Source organism: Ziziphus jujuba, chromosome 12 (genome assembly GCF_031755915.1).
Source record: "Ziziphus jujuba cultivar Dongzao chromosome 12, ASM3175591v1".
Classification (NCBI taxonomy): Eukaryota; Viridiplantae; Streptophyta; class Magnoliopsida; order Rosales; family Rhamnaceae; genus Ziziphus; species Ziziphus jujuba.
In genome coordinates, this window is record NC_083390.1 from 8,177,044 (window position 1) to 8,195,542 (window position 18,499).

General features: G+C 31.4%; 1 protein-coding gene across 1 annotated transcript; it reads right to left on the reverse strand.

Moving 5' to 3' along the window:
* Positions 1-12,608: 12,608 nt before the first annotated feature.
* LOC112493250 (uncharacterized) lies at positions 12,609-14,049 on the reverse strand. Its single transcript, XM_060813136.1, has 6 exons — positions 13,930-14,049; positions 13,594-13,887; positions 13,391-13,486; positions 13,191-13,319; positions 12,954-13,089; positions 12,609-12,628 (listed from the first exon to the last, which is right to left on the reverse strand). Exons 1-6 carry the CDS (start codon positions 14,047-14,049, stop codon positions 12,609-12,611), a joined length of 795 nt encoding a protein of 264 aa, XP_060669119.1.
* Positions 14,050-18,499: the final 4,450 nt, after the last annotated feature.

Genomic DNA, 18,499 nt, shown 5'->3' on the forward strand with positions numbered 1-18,499 from the left:
ATTAAGATTAATTTTTCTCCATTTGATTTCCATTAATTTCCAAACAATTTTCTTTGCAATAAATGATTGTAATTAATTAATATATTTATGATTTTCATTAATTTTTTTGGCTATATAAAACTACCCCTTTTTAATCTCTTTTGTTCTATATTTTTTTTTTCTTTCCATTGAAACCTTGAATCCACTGTTTTTTTTTTTTTTTTTTTTTTTTTTTACTACCTTCTTAATTTGTCTCAATAATAATAAAGATATTCAAAATATTGTTGATTCAAAAGCATACTAAAAAAATGAAAAAAAAAAATTTGAAAAAACTCAAAATATTATTCGCCAACCACCTTTTTACAATCCCAAAGCCATCAATAAGCGACATAATAAAACTATAATTGGACTAAAATATTAAGAAATGAAAAAGATCTCCTAATTTTCTAATTAGATTAACGATTAATAGATTAAAATAAATAAGACAATATTTATTTTCCTAATTAAAACAAAAATTTAAACTTAAATACTAAAAAATAATATTTTACTACAAATCAGACACATAAACAGTTTGTACGCATATAAATCAATTTTTTTGTTTAAAATATGAAGAAAAATTTGTCTAAGAAATGCATAATCAATGAGTTTATAAATTCAATATACACGTATATGATTTGTTATACATTAAAAAATGCAGGAGAAAAAATGTGGGTATTAATATAACTATAGTAAGATAATAATAGTTTAATATATTAGAAAAATCCAAAATAGCAAACAATAAAACAAAAATAAACGAAGAAAATTAATATATATATATATATACACATTTTTATATGTTGTCGTAAAAGAGAAAACATTTGAAAATATTTATTTTTCCAAAAATATGATTTTTTTTTTCATTTATATAATATGGTGATATGTTTAATACATGTTTTCAACTTTTTCTTTAAAAGAAATGTTTTTTTAAATTTTTTTAATACATTTGAAATTGACATAGGAAAAAATAATTTTTTTTTTTTTTTTTTTTTTGGTTTTAAGAACGTACTTACACTAATTATTCATGAAATTACTAACTAGGAATTTTGAATTATATTTTGCTGCTACATCATATTCAATCTTGCTCTGTTTCTTTCCCTCCTTCAAATAGAGAAATAACCCACCTTTAAAGTAAATAAAAAAATAAAATAAAAAAAATAAAAGAAGAAGAAGAAGAAGAAGAAAAGGAAAACATCGTAAGGGGTTAATTAAGAACTCAGTCGTCCTTTATTTCTTTCCCTCCCTTCAAACGAAAATATAAAGACCATCTTACCAAAAATAAAAAATAAAAGAAAGCATGTAAAGGCTTAGGAACTCAAGCTTCTTTTGTTTCATTCCCTCCGCCAAGGATCCTTTCCATTTGTTCTAAAATAGAGTATCTCGATTTGAATTACCCAAATGATGTCATGTAAACTTTTTCAATCCAATAGTTAGAGTTTTTCCATGTCATCATCATTTTTGGAAACAATCTCAACAGTCATTAATTGGTGCTAATTTTTTTATATAATTTAAAATTAAAAATAAATTCATAAAATGTATTGTTATTTGTTATTAGTGAAACCTATGCTAAGATGACAAATTATGACAACCCATTCTAAAATTACAAATTAGAACTAATTTTTATTTTATTTTATTGCAACTGAGTCTTTAGTTTGACTTTTTATAGGTTAACAAATTTGTTTTGACCAGTATACCATAGTATAGAGTTCATCAATACGAGTTCGTATACTGGTATAATATCTAATTTTGAGTTTTTATTAGAAAGTTATGGTTCTGAAAAAAATTTTAATATCAATATTTATTTGTATCTAAATCAATCCTGATTTTATCATCTAGAGGACCCTAAGACTATATGTATTAATGGGGATGTATATCATCATTATTTATTGAGAAAATATTCACTTTGTCCCCTCAAAACACATGAAACCAATGTGGACACACCTACACCCCCATGACCCAGTTAAATCCCATGACCTATTTCCATGGCCAACCAGGACAACGTTTGTTTCATCTTTTTTCTACCAAACAGTTGAACACGTACCATACCACCAGAATGCCAATCATCTATAAACATTAAATTTTCACCTCCTAACTTAGCCAGATGACCAGAGATCGAGCTTACAAAGCCGCAATGGCTCTATCATGGGTCTCCGACAGATTGGCCAAATTTTTGGCCATTCGAGGCCAAACCTTTTATTCTTTTTCTTTTATTTTGGATCCTTTGAGTTTATTTCCGTTTTTTGTATTTTAAGATTTCTCACCGTTTGCAAGATCCAATAACATTAAATTTGGCCAATACTCTGAGGAGCTTTTCTAGCCACCAATAATGATTTTGGATTAAGGTAAGTACACCATATATTCCTCATTTACGAGCTTTTTGTCCATATAAAATTTGTAATTTTGGACGTCGTTTGATAATTTTTAATTTTTAGGTCAATTAGTTTAATACCGAATAAATTTAAATTGTATTTGGACAAAATTCGACATATTAAATAAAATTGAAGTTATATTAGTACAATTAGATGTTAGTAGGACCCCATAAAAGAGTTAATTTCAGTACCCACAATATAATTGGACTGTTTGATATTCAATTTTAGAAATTTTAGAGTTATTAAAGTTATTTTGGAACATTGATATGTATCCAATGTCTTTGGATTAATCTTAGAGCCTAAAAATATTTTATTATTTTTTTAGATACCACCCAGATTGATATTGAAGGCAATCCGTCGGAGAAACTAGTTTTGAGCTATGATGTGTGAGTGAACTTTATTTTTTTAAATGGTTTTTGGAATTATGTTTTGATTATGTAATATTATATAAATTATTTTGTTATTATTATTATTTTTATTATTTCTATAATTATTTGAATTATATGCTTTACCACATGGTATAAAATGATTGTTTAATTTATCACGTTATAGTATACAAAAAAGAAATAGATTGACTTAAATAAATTATGGTTTATAGTTATACAAGTATATTTATATACATGTTTATGTTGGTATATATGGAAACATTTTAATATCATGATTATGAGTATTATTTAAATAGTTATATAAATATAGTGGTTGTGGATTTTTATGTATATGTACCATATTATACCATTGATGATACGAACATAGGATGACCTGCTCCTAAATCCGTATTATATTAGCCCGGATATGATTATATTCAAGTTCTAATGGTCACCTTGATCCCTAACCAACCTGTGATTAGAAACCTTGATATATAATAAAGACGCCACAATAGGTGATGGATGTCTTATTGATAAGTCAAAACTAAAACACTCATTGGTGTTTTAGGTGTTCAAAAGAATAAAGAGAATTCAATCTCACAAATAATTTTCTGTATAAAATTCAATCTTAATTCTTATTGAAAAATAAGCCTTTAAATAGGCTAAAAGTCACGAAATAAACTCTAAAAACAAAGGGAAAACCGACCATACAAAGTGGTTTCCTATGGTGGCCGAAATTCTCACTCCTTTCCTAATCTAATTTAAATTAATTAATTCCTTTATTTTGAATTAGGAATTAATTAATTTACAATGAAAATAATAAAATAATAACTTTCCTAAACTTATTTCCCCAGAAAATGAATAAATAAAAACAAAAAAGTAATGGTAATTTCCTAAAACAAAAAGTAGAATCAAATGAGTAAACTAAAATACTAGCTTTTTTATTAAGTTGACTTTGACCAATCTTTAACCTCTTTGAGCTTCAAATCAGCTTCTATATGCTTTTTAAGATGCCAAATAAGCTTATTATGGAGTCCCACACATTACCCTTGCTTGGAGGAAAAAGAAAAAGCCAACTCAGCACAAAATACAGCAAAAATAGGCCAAATTTACTAACTGTCCGTACAACCCCTTTTTGGATGACTTTGAAGCTGCTTTAACTTGATTCCATGTCCTCTTAGACATATGTGTTGAATCCATGAAACATTGTAACCATTTCATGCTTCCCGGCCTCCATAATTGCACCAAAACTACTACCCAGGTCCGTATCAGCAAGATTTTTCTTAAACTTCTTATCTTGAGCCCTAGTGATCAGCTCGATCTTCATCCGTATTGGGTCACCTCAGTGGGTTATCGATTGAGCAGATTCGGATGGATTTGCATCAATTGATATGGAATTGTTCGATTATGATTACAACATTTATTTGACCTTCCTCTGTTTGATTACATATTTATTGAGGTTGAATGGGAAATCCCAGTCTATGACTCATTTAGGACATCGAATGTTGCATTGATAGTTTTCCCTTCCCCTGGTAGTTGATGACACACTGGATGCTAGTGTGATCAAGTAATAGATTATGGTAATGGATATGGTACACAGAATTATTGTTGTTATACTACAGTTACAATATATAGTTATTTATATTTTTTATTTCTAATATTTATAATTCATTACTCATAAAAATATTATTTTAATATAATATGGAAGATATTATCTAGTTTTAATTTCATTATCTTAAGATTTATAAAATTGTTATATTAAGGATAATTTAGGATTTTATAAAAACTGTTTGTCAAAATGGAGAAAATTTCAAAGAGTGAAAGTAAGGTATTGAGAGAAATAATTTTTAAGAATAACATTTATTTACATAATACTGTAAATGTTTATTTACTAAGCTTGTCTCAAAGTTTTGTATTTTTTTAAAACTGTTTTTTTAGACATCAGCTGACAGTCGGTGCGTACTACGTCTGGAATATCTTTTCATTGCTAATATATTGCTGCTTTTCTATTTTCTTATAAGGCTTTTATACATTTTGTTTTATTTATTTTCATACCCATTTATTTTTTTTTAATATGCTTTGGTGGATTGACATAATATTTTTGCTTTTTTTTTTCTTTTTTTTTTTTTCCTCTCTTGAGTTGAAATCCTTAATGGGCATGGCTATGATTTCACAATTCCTATTAAAAGTAGTTTATTGTTTTGACTTCTCTACTATTGGGTTATATTTAATTTATGGGGAGGTTTTACTAAACTCTCGATACCGGTTTAGTGGATTTTCCCTAGATGAGGCCATCTTGGATGTCCAAAAATGACTCTAGGAATAGTTTTGTCACAAATATTAATTGAACATATTTAATTATATATTGATTTTTTTTGTTTTAAAAAAGTAATTATAGAAATTTAACCATATTTAAATAGCCAATTAAATTGCCAAATCGCATATGGGTTCCATTAGTGATCAATCATCATAACAAACAGCATTTTTCATTAATACAATATGCTAAAAAAATTAATTGCTACTTAATTATTTTTAAGAAAAAAATAATCTCAAAACAACTAAAATAATATATAATATATTTTCATAATAATTATCTTTTCACAATGTTTAGAATTAAATAATAAAATACAATAAAAATATAGAAATTAAAATCCTAATAAAATTTAATTAAGTAAAGAAACTAAACAAAGTAATATCAAAATCCTAATAAAATATTAAGCCTAATTATAAACTATGTTATAATTTTTGGACAATATCACCAAAAGTCCCTAAACTATGGGGCTAGTGATACTTATGTTCTCAAACTATTTTTTTGAAAAATTGGTAACTGAATTTATTAATTTGTTACACCATTAGCCCTAACTAACTTTTTATCCAAAATTTCATTATCATGGACCAAAGTGAAACTGTTGTATAATTTAGAGACCACTTGTGTAAACATTAAAATTACCTAAATAATATTTTTAAATAAAATAAATATTTTTTTATTAATAATCATTTAAAAATCTAAAAAAATTGATTTTTTCAATTGAAAATCATAAATCAAGAAAATAAAATTTAACAAATACTTTATCCTTTGAAATATTCTTAGAAAGATAAAAATGCTAAAACATATATATTATTTATTAATAATTTTATTCTTAAAATCAAATGTCATTTAATAAACTCTCTTTTTACTTCCTTCATTTCTTTATTATAACAATTTTTTAAATAACTTATGGGAATAATAATTTATAAACATTTTTAAATTTTTAAATTTTTGAATTGGTTTTTATTTTATATTCTCTTAAAAAATGTCAAACATTTAGCATTAATTCAATTTTCAAATATAATTTTGTATCAAAAATAAAAAATTTTAGATTTTTATGATTTTTTAAATTTGAAGTTATCTTTGAAAGAAATATTTTTCTCTCACATTTTTTTAATTATCGGAACATATTTATTTAAAAATTTTAATAGTTCAAAAATATTTTTTTTTACAATAAACAAATGGAGTATATAAAAAGAAACTTAAATAAATGGCATTTTATTTTAAGAATAAAATTTTTCAAAAATAATTTATACATATTTTAAAATTTTAACCTTTTCTAAAAATTATTTCAATGGATAAAGTATTTTTATAATTTTATTGTTATATATTTTTTTTTTCAAAAACATACTTTTTTAGATTTTTAAATAATTATTGATAAAAAATATTTATTTTATTGAAAATATATTTAAAAATATTATTTAGGTTTTTTTAGTGTTTTTTGCATATGTAATCCTTAAATTATATAAAATTTTCATTTTGATCCCTTATAATAATGAACTAATGATGTAATAAGTTGGCAAGTTTAAGAATTTGTTAAAAAAAAAAAATGATAATAGTCATTGGAGGACCTAAATGTCGCTAGCCCTATAGTTTAGGGATATCTAATGACTTTATCCCTCAGTCCTTTTCTCCATCTCAACGCCAGTCCTACTAGCTTCTTGGCATACCCTTGATTGTTAGTTTTTAGAAAAGCTTTATCTTTATTATTGATTATTTATTTGATCAATTCATGTTCCATTACAACCAGTTGTGCTTGAGATCCATACAATTAAAAATACTTCTTTCTTGATACAAAACAAAAGGGATAATATGTTGTCAAAATTTTATGTAAATATTCACAGAAAACATGTTATGTTCAAGAGAATTTTTACCATATATGTTGACCCAAGAATCAATATATCAGGCTGAACTTTAGGTAATATGGCATGTGATAAACCCATAGGTGTATGGTCATGGCTTCCATTTTCATGATAAACATTTCTCGTGTTTCTATGGATAAATATGCATGAAGGGCCGTTTATTCCTTGTCATTAATGCATCAAATATTGTACGCAAGTAGGAAACTACCATAGTTTATAAAATATCTTGATAAGAGCTAATACAAGAAACGGGACCTGAAAGGTTGAAAAAATTATTGCAAAGTCTCCAAGGCACTCATTTTTATTTCTGTTTTACCCCTTTGATTGGCTTATCTCTCAAAGCTATCATATTGTTTTCACGGAAAGAGCAAAGGAATTTATATGCTGGAAGCAGATGTGCAGAGACAAAGATACCGAGTCTGTAGTATTTGATCGCTTTTCTATGATCCTATGTGTTCTTTTGTGCATGGGTGGTCCTCCCAAATGGATTTAACTATACATAATCCACAGTAAGACAAAAATGAGCTATTTTTTACTTTATTATATTAATGGATTACACATCTGATATTTACTAGAATATTGTCCTCTCTTTCCTTGATTACTTATATTATACAGTTATGAATCCTTTCCACAAACGTGTCTGCTTCAAACTCATCACCACTTGTAAGAAACTTGCTGCAATGTGAATGAAATCATATTGGTAACTAAAGAGGTAAAGAGTTTCTAACCTAAATTTGCCTTAAAAGGAAAATCACCTGATACCAGAAAACCTAGGTTTGTAAATATCTTTGGATGTTAGCCCAACTTCATCAGCATCTAAAAAATACTTCTCCCTTTTGTAATTGCTCTCAAATATCTTTGTATACCTCCATCTCTTTCCCTTCACATACTTTCCCCCTTCCCAGCATCATCTCAACATTAGAGATTATTGCAGGAATAGCAGTCTGTGAAACAAATCCACCATACAAGCAAGAGCTTGTCAATTTTTTTTAAAATAGTGTAAGTAAAATGGGTGATCAAATTGTTATATTGTAAAATTAACTATTTTTCTTTTCCAGTATTCACTAACTCTGTCTAAATACAAATATACTTTTTAGTAAGGCAAAAAGCTTACTTTCAAATTCTCTCCATGAAATGCATAATGGTCAGTTTCCTCATTTTTCACCTTTTGTGGATATAAGGTCGTTTCTTAATATCTTCTTGACATTAGCCTTCAACATCAACTTTCGGAAATTAAAAGCTTTTTTTTTTTGTTATTCAGTATTTGTTTGATGAACTCCTGCTTCTGTCACAACCAGTTCAGGTACGATAATATTATGAATTTTATTACCAAAAATAGTAACATCATTTTCGTAAAAAGTATGAGGCATAATAAATAAGACATATGACATAATTGAGGCTGATTTCAAAATCTGGCATCTTAGAATGAAACCAGTATTGAACGAAACTTCTTCTTCTTCTTTTTTCTTTTTTTTATTTTTTTATTTTTTGCAAATAGAATTTTACAAACCAACTAGCTGAGTCATACTCACATAGGATGTTTTTGGCTCATTTATATATACAAGGGTTTTTCCCATAAATAGCCACCTTACAACTCCATTTTAGAAAAATAGCAAAATATTTTTTTTTTAAAAAACTAGCCACCTTGAGACAAAAATACCCTTGATAAAATTGAAAATTACGCAAAAGGTTTTTTTTACACCCTTTCCTTTCTTCCTCTACACAGCCGTTCGTGGGGGTGGGGTTTCTCTAAACTCTTTGTATCTCATCGCCTCTCACTCTCATTTTTTTGTATTTTCTCATATCTCAAACTAAAATCAGGTAAAAATTTTATCTTTTTTCTTATTAGATGAAAGTAAGGAAATATGTGTTTTTTTTGTTTTTTCTCTTTCTCTTTTTTCTTGTAAGTTTTATTAGTTTAGGGGTTTTTAAGCTTTTTATTTGATATGGGTATGCAAGAAATTGATTTATGAGATGTTATATGTGATTTTAAAGATACTTAGGTGGCATATGGTTTGAAAATGGGAGAAATTTTGTGTAAAACTGAAAAATCGCGAAAAACAGTAAAAACGGAGGAAATTTGGCGAAAAAGATGAATTTCCGCCAATTTCCTCCAGTTTGTCAGTTTTCGCAAATTTCCGCCACATTTCCGCCAGTTTTCCGCCAGTAGGAAAAAGCTATATTTGGCCCGAAAAAAAAAACAGAATCAACTTTTTTAATACAGTTAATATGTTTGTTTAATATTATTCAAAATTTTATATATTTATTGATTTAGTTTAACGTTATTCATTTAATTTTGTAGTAAAATGGAAGATGATGACATTGTAATTGCGGTTTTATACAATGGAACATTGGTACAAAATGATAGTGGTGATTGGGAATATCGAAATGGTAAAAATGTAATGGTTTCCGTCGGCAAGAGATGCATAAAATCAGAGTTAGAGGATGAGATTTTCAATTCTATTAAGATAGATCGAAATGAATATTTGCTAAAGCTAAAATGGATATATGGACGATGTGCAGAAAAGTTGGATCCTACAGAAATACGATGTGATAGGGATGTGAAATGCTTTCTTCAAGAAGTGAGGAATGGAGGGATGATAATGATGCGGCCTCCATTGTATGTTGAGGTGATTTCAAAAGTTGAAGATGTATGTAGAAATGTTCATCAAATAGTATTTGCTTCGGATAGTGGGAGTAATCTTCATTCTTTTTCTTGTCCTCCAATTGGCGGTCGTCTACCACAAGCTTCCGGTACTGAACCAATCCAGGCTACATCTCAGGAAATTATGGTTCAAGAAACTCAGTTTAGAGATCAAGTTGATGTTTGTGGGGCCTGGACATCATTTAACATTCACGAAGGAGTTGATGTTGGAGGTGACTATGATGAACGGTTTCCTAACGACGAGGAGTATGAGCAGTTGCATCATATTGATCATGATGAGAATTACAATGCAGCAGGGGATGATGTTGGTCATAATGATGTAGATTTTGATCATGAGTTGCCGGACAATGATAATGATATGCATCTTGAAATGAACAATGAAGGAGTTGATGATGTTAGGGTTCATCGTGCTACAAGTGACCACATATCATCGAGCAACAGAAGTGGTTCTATGGCCATATTTTCATCAAAGTTCACTGGCTGTGAGAGCATAGTAGTTGGACAATTATTTCACAACAAACGTGACCTACAGAATAAACTGAGTATCTATTGCATGCGAGAAAATAAGGAGTTCAAGGTGACACGGTCAACTACACAACGGTATGAGGTTGTATGCTTGGAAAATACTTGTAAATGGCGACTACGTGCAACCACATTTAAAAATGGAGAAATATTTGTTGTGAGAATTTTTGATAATGTACACCAGTTGCTCGTTAGATATCGTGCATCGAGAACACAAGCAAGCCAGTAGCCGGGTTATCGGGCAATGTATCAAATCTAAATATGAAGGTATTGCACGTGTTTACAAACCCAAAGAAATTCAACATGATTTTTTGCACAAATATGGGGTGAATATAAGCTACAATAAAGCATGGAGAGGTAAAGAGTATGCACTTAACAGTGTTAGGAGATCTCCAGAGGAGAATTTTGCTAAGTTACCTGCCTACTGTTATGAGTTAGTGTCGAAGAACCCTGGGACTGTTACAGGTATCAAAACAGACGATAATAACAATTTTGTATATTTCTTTATGGCGATTGGAGCAAGCATTAGGGGATTTAAATCCCACATAAGACCCGTATTGGCTGTTGATGCAACTACATTGAAAGGGAAATACAAAGGGTACATGTATATTGCATCGGGCATGGATGGCAATAAGCAAATATATCCTTTGGCTTTCGGCATTGGAGATGGAGAGAACGAGCAAGTATATACATGGTTTTTCCAAAACCTGAAGGATTCCATCGGAGATTTTCCAGATTTAGTGTTTGTGAGTGATAGACACCCCGCTATTGAAAGGGCATTACGCAAAGTTTTTCCCAATGCATACCATGCGTTGTGCACGTACCATATAAGCAGAAATATTAAAGCAAATGGACATGCAAAAGATGAATCAATAATACAATATTTCATGCTCGCAGCTAGTGCATATTTGGTTGAAGATTTTGAGTTTTATATGGGGCAAATTGAGGCAAAAAACAGTAGGGCTGCCCAGTACATTTGATCATGTGACCCTACAAGGTGGGCACGTTCTCTTTGTCCATGTAGAAGGTACACTATCATGACCACAAATATTGCAGAAAGCTTGAATGGCATTCTGCTAGATGCTAGAGAGATGCCAATAGTAGCATTAATAGAGCACATACGGGATTTACTCCAAAGGTGGTTTTATGAGCGACGTACTGCAGGTGCAAAATTGACAAAGCCTGTGACTGACCATATGGAAGAGCAACTCAAACTACGAAATTTGGAGTCCATCGGACTACGTGTGAAAGCCATTAATATGCATGAATTTCTTGTGGAAGGTGGGAGTTTGAGGGGTACAGTTAATCTCCAATAAAAAACATGCTCATGCAAAGTCTTCGATCTTAATCAATATCCTTGTGATCATTGTATTGCCGCTTGCAGAGACCGAAAAATTGCTCCTTATGGCATGTGTTCTCATTACTACACCGCGGATGCATATCGTGCAGCTTATGCTGAGTCCATTTATCCTTTGTTAGATGAAAAACAGTGGCATGTCCCAGATGACGTGGCAAGTCGCATTGTTCTTCCACCAAGATGGACACGTAGGCGAGCCGGTAGACCGAGGATGCAACGCATACCATCCGGAGGTGAAGATGTTATTGGACGTAGATGTAGCCGATGCGGTGGTGTTGGACATTATAGGCAGAGATGTACGAATCCATTGTCTTATGCTTCGAATTAGAAAGTTTTAATTTAGTGTTATGGTTTAATATGTTTTGATAATTATTTCATATCTTTTTTTTTTTTTGAATTTAATCCTAAATGAAAAGAGGCTTTCTGGAATTGATTTTCAATCTTTAGTTTACATATCATTTTATGAAATGTCCAAATGATTTTGAAAATAAAAACAAACATATATCAAATTTTTTTTATTTAAAATGGTTATTGATTTTAAATGTCACTACATTTTTTGTTAATTCCATCTTCATCTTATATAATATTTGTCTCCACTCCCAATTTTTTTTACCCTACTATTAACTTATATAATCTATTAGAAATTGATTTTCCAAGTGGAGGAAATTAGTTTCTAATAGGAGTAAAAATTATTCAACGATTTCCGCTTGGAGGAAATGTTTTCCAACAGGAGGAAAACTATTTCCGCTTGGAGGAAAATTTTTCCACCTGGCGGAAATTTATCAAGAGGCTTCAATTTTTCTTCATATGGGATTTCCGACTGGAGGAACGTTTTTCCTCCATTTTTCCTCCAGTAGGAAAATTTTTCCACCTATAGGAAATATTTCCGACAAGTGGAAAATTTTTTAAAATTTGCAATTGAGCTCTTAAGGCGTTTGTGCATAACAGAATTCTAATAAATAAACATGGCACATTTCCTATAAGGTCAATTACTTATCCTTACATCAATACCACATTGTTATCTTTGTTAAATGAACATTATAAGCCACCATTATATTTACAATTAAAAGTCAAATATAATAAATAATATGCATCTATAAACATGACAAAAGGAAAGAAAAAAGCATCACCACACAACTCATATGCTAAGTTCTTTGTTGTAAACCTCATATGCATACTTCTTCCTAAAGAACTCCATGTTATCTTGTGTGGTAATCTAGCATGTAAGAATTCGATGGTCTGGAGTGTAAATATGCCACAGTCACCACTACAAAAACAAACAATTATTATAACATATATTAGTATTATTAGAACCATATTCAATAGTTAATATTTATTCAACAAACATGTAAGTATTAAGGGGTTTTACCCGTTACTTTGCTGAGGGGTATTTTGTGCCAATTCACATGTTAACTCGTCAACGGAGTCTACAAGATCCAGCCGCTGCTCATAAAAGGATGCAGACCGCAGTAAATATGGTAACACTATGCATAATTTCTGGAAATAAATTTGTCCCTTGTATCGGTTACCAGCCTTATCTGAATCATATACAGTCATGCGACGCTCTTTTAAGTCCACGTGCCCTACCACCCAATGTATGTTGCGCTTGTTTAGTGGAATCAACAACTGTCAATACATTACAGAATTTCAATTAGCACAATAAATAAAGGAAGGCACATGAATAAATGAATTGTTAACATTACACAATTTGGACATGTATATATTACATGATTTACGTATTTCCATGGCTTGGACTCCTTCATTCGAATCCCCAGCACATATTCTTGCATTGCGTATGAGAATTGGAACTTAGATGGATTGTCGATGAACTTTCCATGACATTGCTCAATGTATACCTACAACAAAATAATTTATTAGTTATCTAAAATCACAATAGCCACATATAGGACACCTGGCCGTTACTTACCCAAAATCCTCCATCTAGCACCTCAAAACTAGGATAAAAAATATCAGGAAATTGATTGGCACGTACACGAAATAGGTAAGGCAGGACTTCCATATGCTGCATTGAAAGACGAGTTAATTTTAAATTACATCCCATGCAGTTGAACAACTATCTATGGAATTTATAAAATTATAAAATAAAAATCTTGATCGAAAAATACTTACATCGTGATTCAGCCACTTCTCACTGTTTATAAGCAACTGGAAAAAGTCTTTACCCGCAGTCAAAATGTCCATATCAACCTTTGCTGCCCAACCAGACTTCATAAATTTGTCAAAATTTTTTACAAGTCGCGTGGGTACTGGTTTGTATGGGTCGAACTTCAAAGTAGAAGATGCACCAGGTAAAGTGCGCTGTAGTTTTTTCCGCAAGCCTCCGACACTATAAGGAGTTGTAATAGCTGCTGCCGCCTTCCTATCCCTCCTCCCAATATCTATGTTTTGCTTAGCAACTGCTACCTTTCTTGCACGTCTCCCGGCAGGAAACTTTGATGGAGACACTTTCTCAATAATCGTAACACTTGGTCCTGCATCGTCGTCAACATATGGCTGTGACTGTCTATCAATGGGGGTCGCATCGGGACCATACTCTTCATTATTTTCATCCCCTTCAACGTCCATCCCATCTCCCAACCCGTCAGCACTAACTCCCACTCCTTGGTGCTTCATTAACTTATCAAGCTTGGTGTCCAAACTTGCAAACTCTCTAAGCATGGCGATTTGTAAATCCTTAACGTCTTGCCGTACACTAGCCACTTCGCCTTCAAGGATTGTTAATCTCTCTCTCAAAGGTACCTAAAAGAAATAATAATTATTAATACTTGCAATAATGAAAAAAAGATAAACATTCATACAATTTATTCAAACCTCATCATAGGATGGAGTCGTTGGAGGTTGGGATGGAGTCGATGGTTCAACATGAACATGAGCAGCAACTCCTGCAGTCGATGAAGAAGGCTGGTCTGTCGGCTTATGTCCCATTCGTCGCCTTCCTCCTTTTCCCATAATTTCCACAGATGCCTCTTTCTGTTTCTTACTTATTCCACTTCTTGTAAGTGGAATACCTTCATCTTTTTCATCATGACTTGCCTGTGGTGGCTTGTCTCGAACAGCAGGTGCAACATTGTATGGAGTACTGTCATGATGTACATCCAATGCCAAGTTGCCGATATATGCATGCTCAACTTCAGTCACATTCATTAAGCCATGAACGGGATACTGCAAAAGACAAAAGGGATTATAATCAAGTGATTAGCAAGTAATACTAATATTCATACAAATACTGCAAAAGTGTATAAATAATATTATTATGTTGGAATGTATATTTATATATATATATATATATATATTTGTACATATAAGTGGAAGAACTCATAGACTTACATCACGATGAACGAAGAGTTCAGTGGCCTTCTCAAATCTTGGCACTTGTGAAAAATGCCAATTAAGAATTCGAGGGAATGCCATGTCCGGCAACTTCTTTCCGAATGCTTGACCCAACGAAGGAATTGTCTCAAAACCCCAAATCTGTCAAACAATTAATTAGTAATGAATAAGTAACGAAATACACACCATAAATACAAGTGTAACAAACTTTAAATAATAGTGTAACAAACTTACCATGAAAGCCAAAGGAAACCCACAAAGACTATAACTCTTTGACTTGTTTAAAGCCATGGACTCTCTATGCTCAAAAGCACTCTTCAACGATCTAATGGTGGTAGTATATGATAAAGTACCCCATGGATAGTTATTGAAGTACTCTAAATCGTCCACCATCTCCAAGTGATTATGAGGTGCGGTGGCCATGCTTTCTTTGCCTAGAAGAACCGTCTCTAGGAAATATAATAAAGCCAACTTCAATCTATCATCGTCGGCTTCATCATTGTCTTGACACTGTGCAGTCATGAAAGCTTCGGTTATCTCCGAATTAGTGACCTTTCGCTTTCCGCCAAAATACGTGTCACTAATACGAGTAGAGATGTTAACCTGCCTATTGGGTTCGTAACCAAACCGTAGACCTGTAATTATGGTGAAGTCTCTCTGTGTAAATCTAGCACCACGCCCTCCAAAATTGAATACCATAGAGTCCTTGTTGTCGCAAACACATTACCTATACAGCATGCTATTGTCGATGTGGCCACTAAATTGTATCTCGTTGGCCTTCAAAAAGTGGCCAAAACAGCTATCCTCAAACTTCTTTATTTGGGCTGGAGTCAGCTTGAACTTAATATCTGACACGGCTTTCCAGAAGTTCGATCTACAATTAACCTTTGCCCTCGATATCTCCGAGTCCCAAAACCTTCGTTGGTAATCTGAATCCATTTATCTGCAAATCAAATACAACAAAACATAACAGATGGAGGAAACGTTTTTTCCGACACGAGAAAAGCCTGAAGGACAATTTTTCCGCCTGGAGGAAATTTTTTTCCTCCAGGAGTAAAAAAATTCCCGCCAGAAGAAAAAAAAGAGGAAATATTTTCCTCGGGTTGGAAAATTTTCCAGAACCAAAATAACATACACCTAACAGGATTTGTGCAACAATATAATGAAAATGGCTAAAGAATATTTTCAAACCAGCGCATAATACATTATACATTAGTAGTGTACATTATATATTGCTTCCTAAGGATAACCTATAGATATATTATGGTTTCACATTCAAACCTCCCATTAAATTCAAACAAAAACACAACTTCATAATAGTTTTAATTTCACATTTCACATTCTAACCATGCAACACAAACATTTCTGTCACACCAAATAACACAATATTATAAGCACAGCGCATAATGACAAGGTTCAAAATTGTAAAACTCATTCAATACAGCACAACTAAAGGTTTTCAGATAAGTTCGTTACATTAAAGCGAAATTAGTTTGCAAAATATTTTCTATGTTGTACAGAGAAGCAACTTACATTAATGGGGGACAAACCACCACCAATGCTTCTCTATCTATTTATATATCTCTCTCTCTCTTTATCTATCTCTGTGAGTGTATGTGTAATTTTATTAGCTTGCACTTGTAACTCCACGATCGCAAATTTTGTGCTTCAATTTTTTGCTCAGTCCATCAGTTGCTCTTCCAATGCTGAAAGAAATAGAAAATCAATATTAGTAACCATGCAACAATCAAATCTAGCATATTATATGTGTAAGATGTGCATATGAACAAGAGCATATGAGAAATTTGGAAATTTTCCACCAACAGAAAAAAACCACAAGAAGCATAAACCCTTTTAAACAAATATAATCCATACAATTAGGTATGTCTAACCAGTCATAAGCCAGATCTCAACATGAAAACCAAGAAAAACAACTAACACTCCAGTTAAAATCTCTGTTCTGGTTGCCTAATCAATTCACTCAAGTCAAAACACTCCATATCAGCAAAGATATTAGCCCATCATTGCATGAGATGTGGTATGCGATTTCAATTTGTGATAAATCCTATAATTCAAATTAACCATTTAGTGACACTTGGTTCTATCCTTTAGCGGGCAATGTCCTGTAACCAAATAGAAACGCAGACTTCCATAGTCAACCATTGGAATAACAAATTACTTGATAAACTAATTTGGGGTGGTTGAGACTGAAGGCTCCCTCTCATGGCATCACATTGTCCATAAAAACAAATATTGTTATAATTACAGCTTCACAATAAAGAACTGAGCACATAGCCTAAGAACTGAAAACAAGGCTTTAATTTAGTAATGCTGGTTTAAAGCACACGTATATGGCATGGACTAGTTGCTCTAGATGTTCATGTTATTTCTACCCAAAAAATAAAAATAAAAAAATTAAACTCCACACCTCATAAAATTTGACTAGAAAGCTAGTTTCATCATCAGAAGATAAAAGAGGAAGAGAAGTTTACTTGCCAAATCTGTTCAAGCTGAAATGCAAGAAATCCAAACTTAAAAAGCTTCAAAACTCAACAATGACATCTCACCAAACACCCATCTAAAACCACATGCAAGGTTCCCATCGGATAGAGAAGCCAACAAAGAGTGATATTGATTTGTACCAACAAAATGGAAGTAATAATTTTTTTTCTTCTCTCAAACTTGAAAGTGAAAGGAGATTGATTTTCAAAATATCATCTAGCTTCTACACCTTTAAAAACCATGACATGTACAATGAACTTAGAAATGAGAGACTCCATCAAAACTTAACTGCAACAATGATCATAACTAATTTGATTGAAGTTCAAATTCTCAACACAAATCAACCAAAATTGTTCAAGTAATAGGAACACTTATTTGTGTTGCATGCTCAAATAATGGTAGTTAATAAGCTAATAAAGTGGAAAGATGTAATCTGGTCAGCACATACAGTGATCCATGCTAATAAAAAGAACGAATATTTATAAGATAAGCACTGTCATTAAAATCATAATCATCAACCTCACTTTCACATAGGATTTCAAAAAAGGAAAAATCTCAATTTCACATAAATCGATGGTAACAACAATCAAGATAGTTTTCCAGTCAAATCATAGACCCCAAACTACATTTCCAGCAATTGGCATTGAAACCCTCCAGAATGCATGAATGGGTCCCAAATGGGACCTGTATGCACATACAATGCAGATTTAGTCCACTGAATAAATGCAGAGACAAAGGAACCAGCGAAAAACAAAACAAGAATTGAAGAACTGAGAATAGCTGTGTCCAAGTAAAATAAAATAACCTTTCGACAAAAAATGTCAGTGCTAAAAAATCACGCAGGCATAGATTGGTTAAGTAAATTTGAGTACCAAGTTTTACGCCAAGACGCTAAAAAAATTATATAAGGGATCTATTATTCTTTTACCAACTTAAAAGAGATCACAAAATTCAAAGACTGTACAGGGAAAATTTTCAAAACCATTTCTTCCAAAATTTGGAAACAAGTTCAGACTTCAGACATCATAAGAATAATAAAAGAAGTTATAAACAACAATGGAATTCAAGAAACAAAGCCAACACAAAGAATAAACTAATCAAGACAACTAAAATACCAAACAGTAATTAAATAAAACCTAAAAATTAACTGAAGAAAAAAATTTGCATTTGAAAAAGGTCTAAG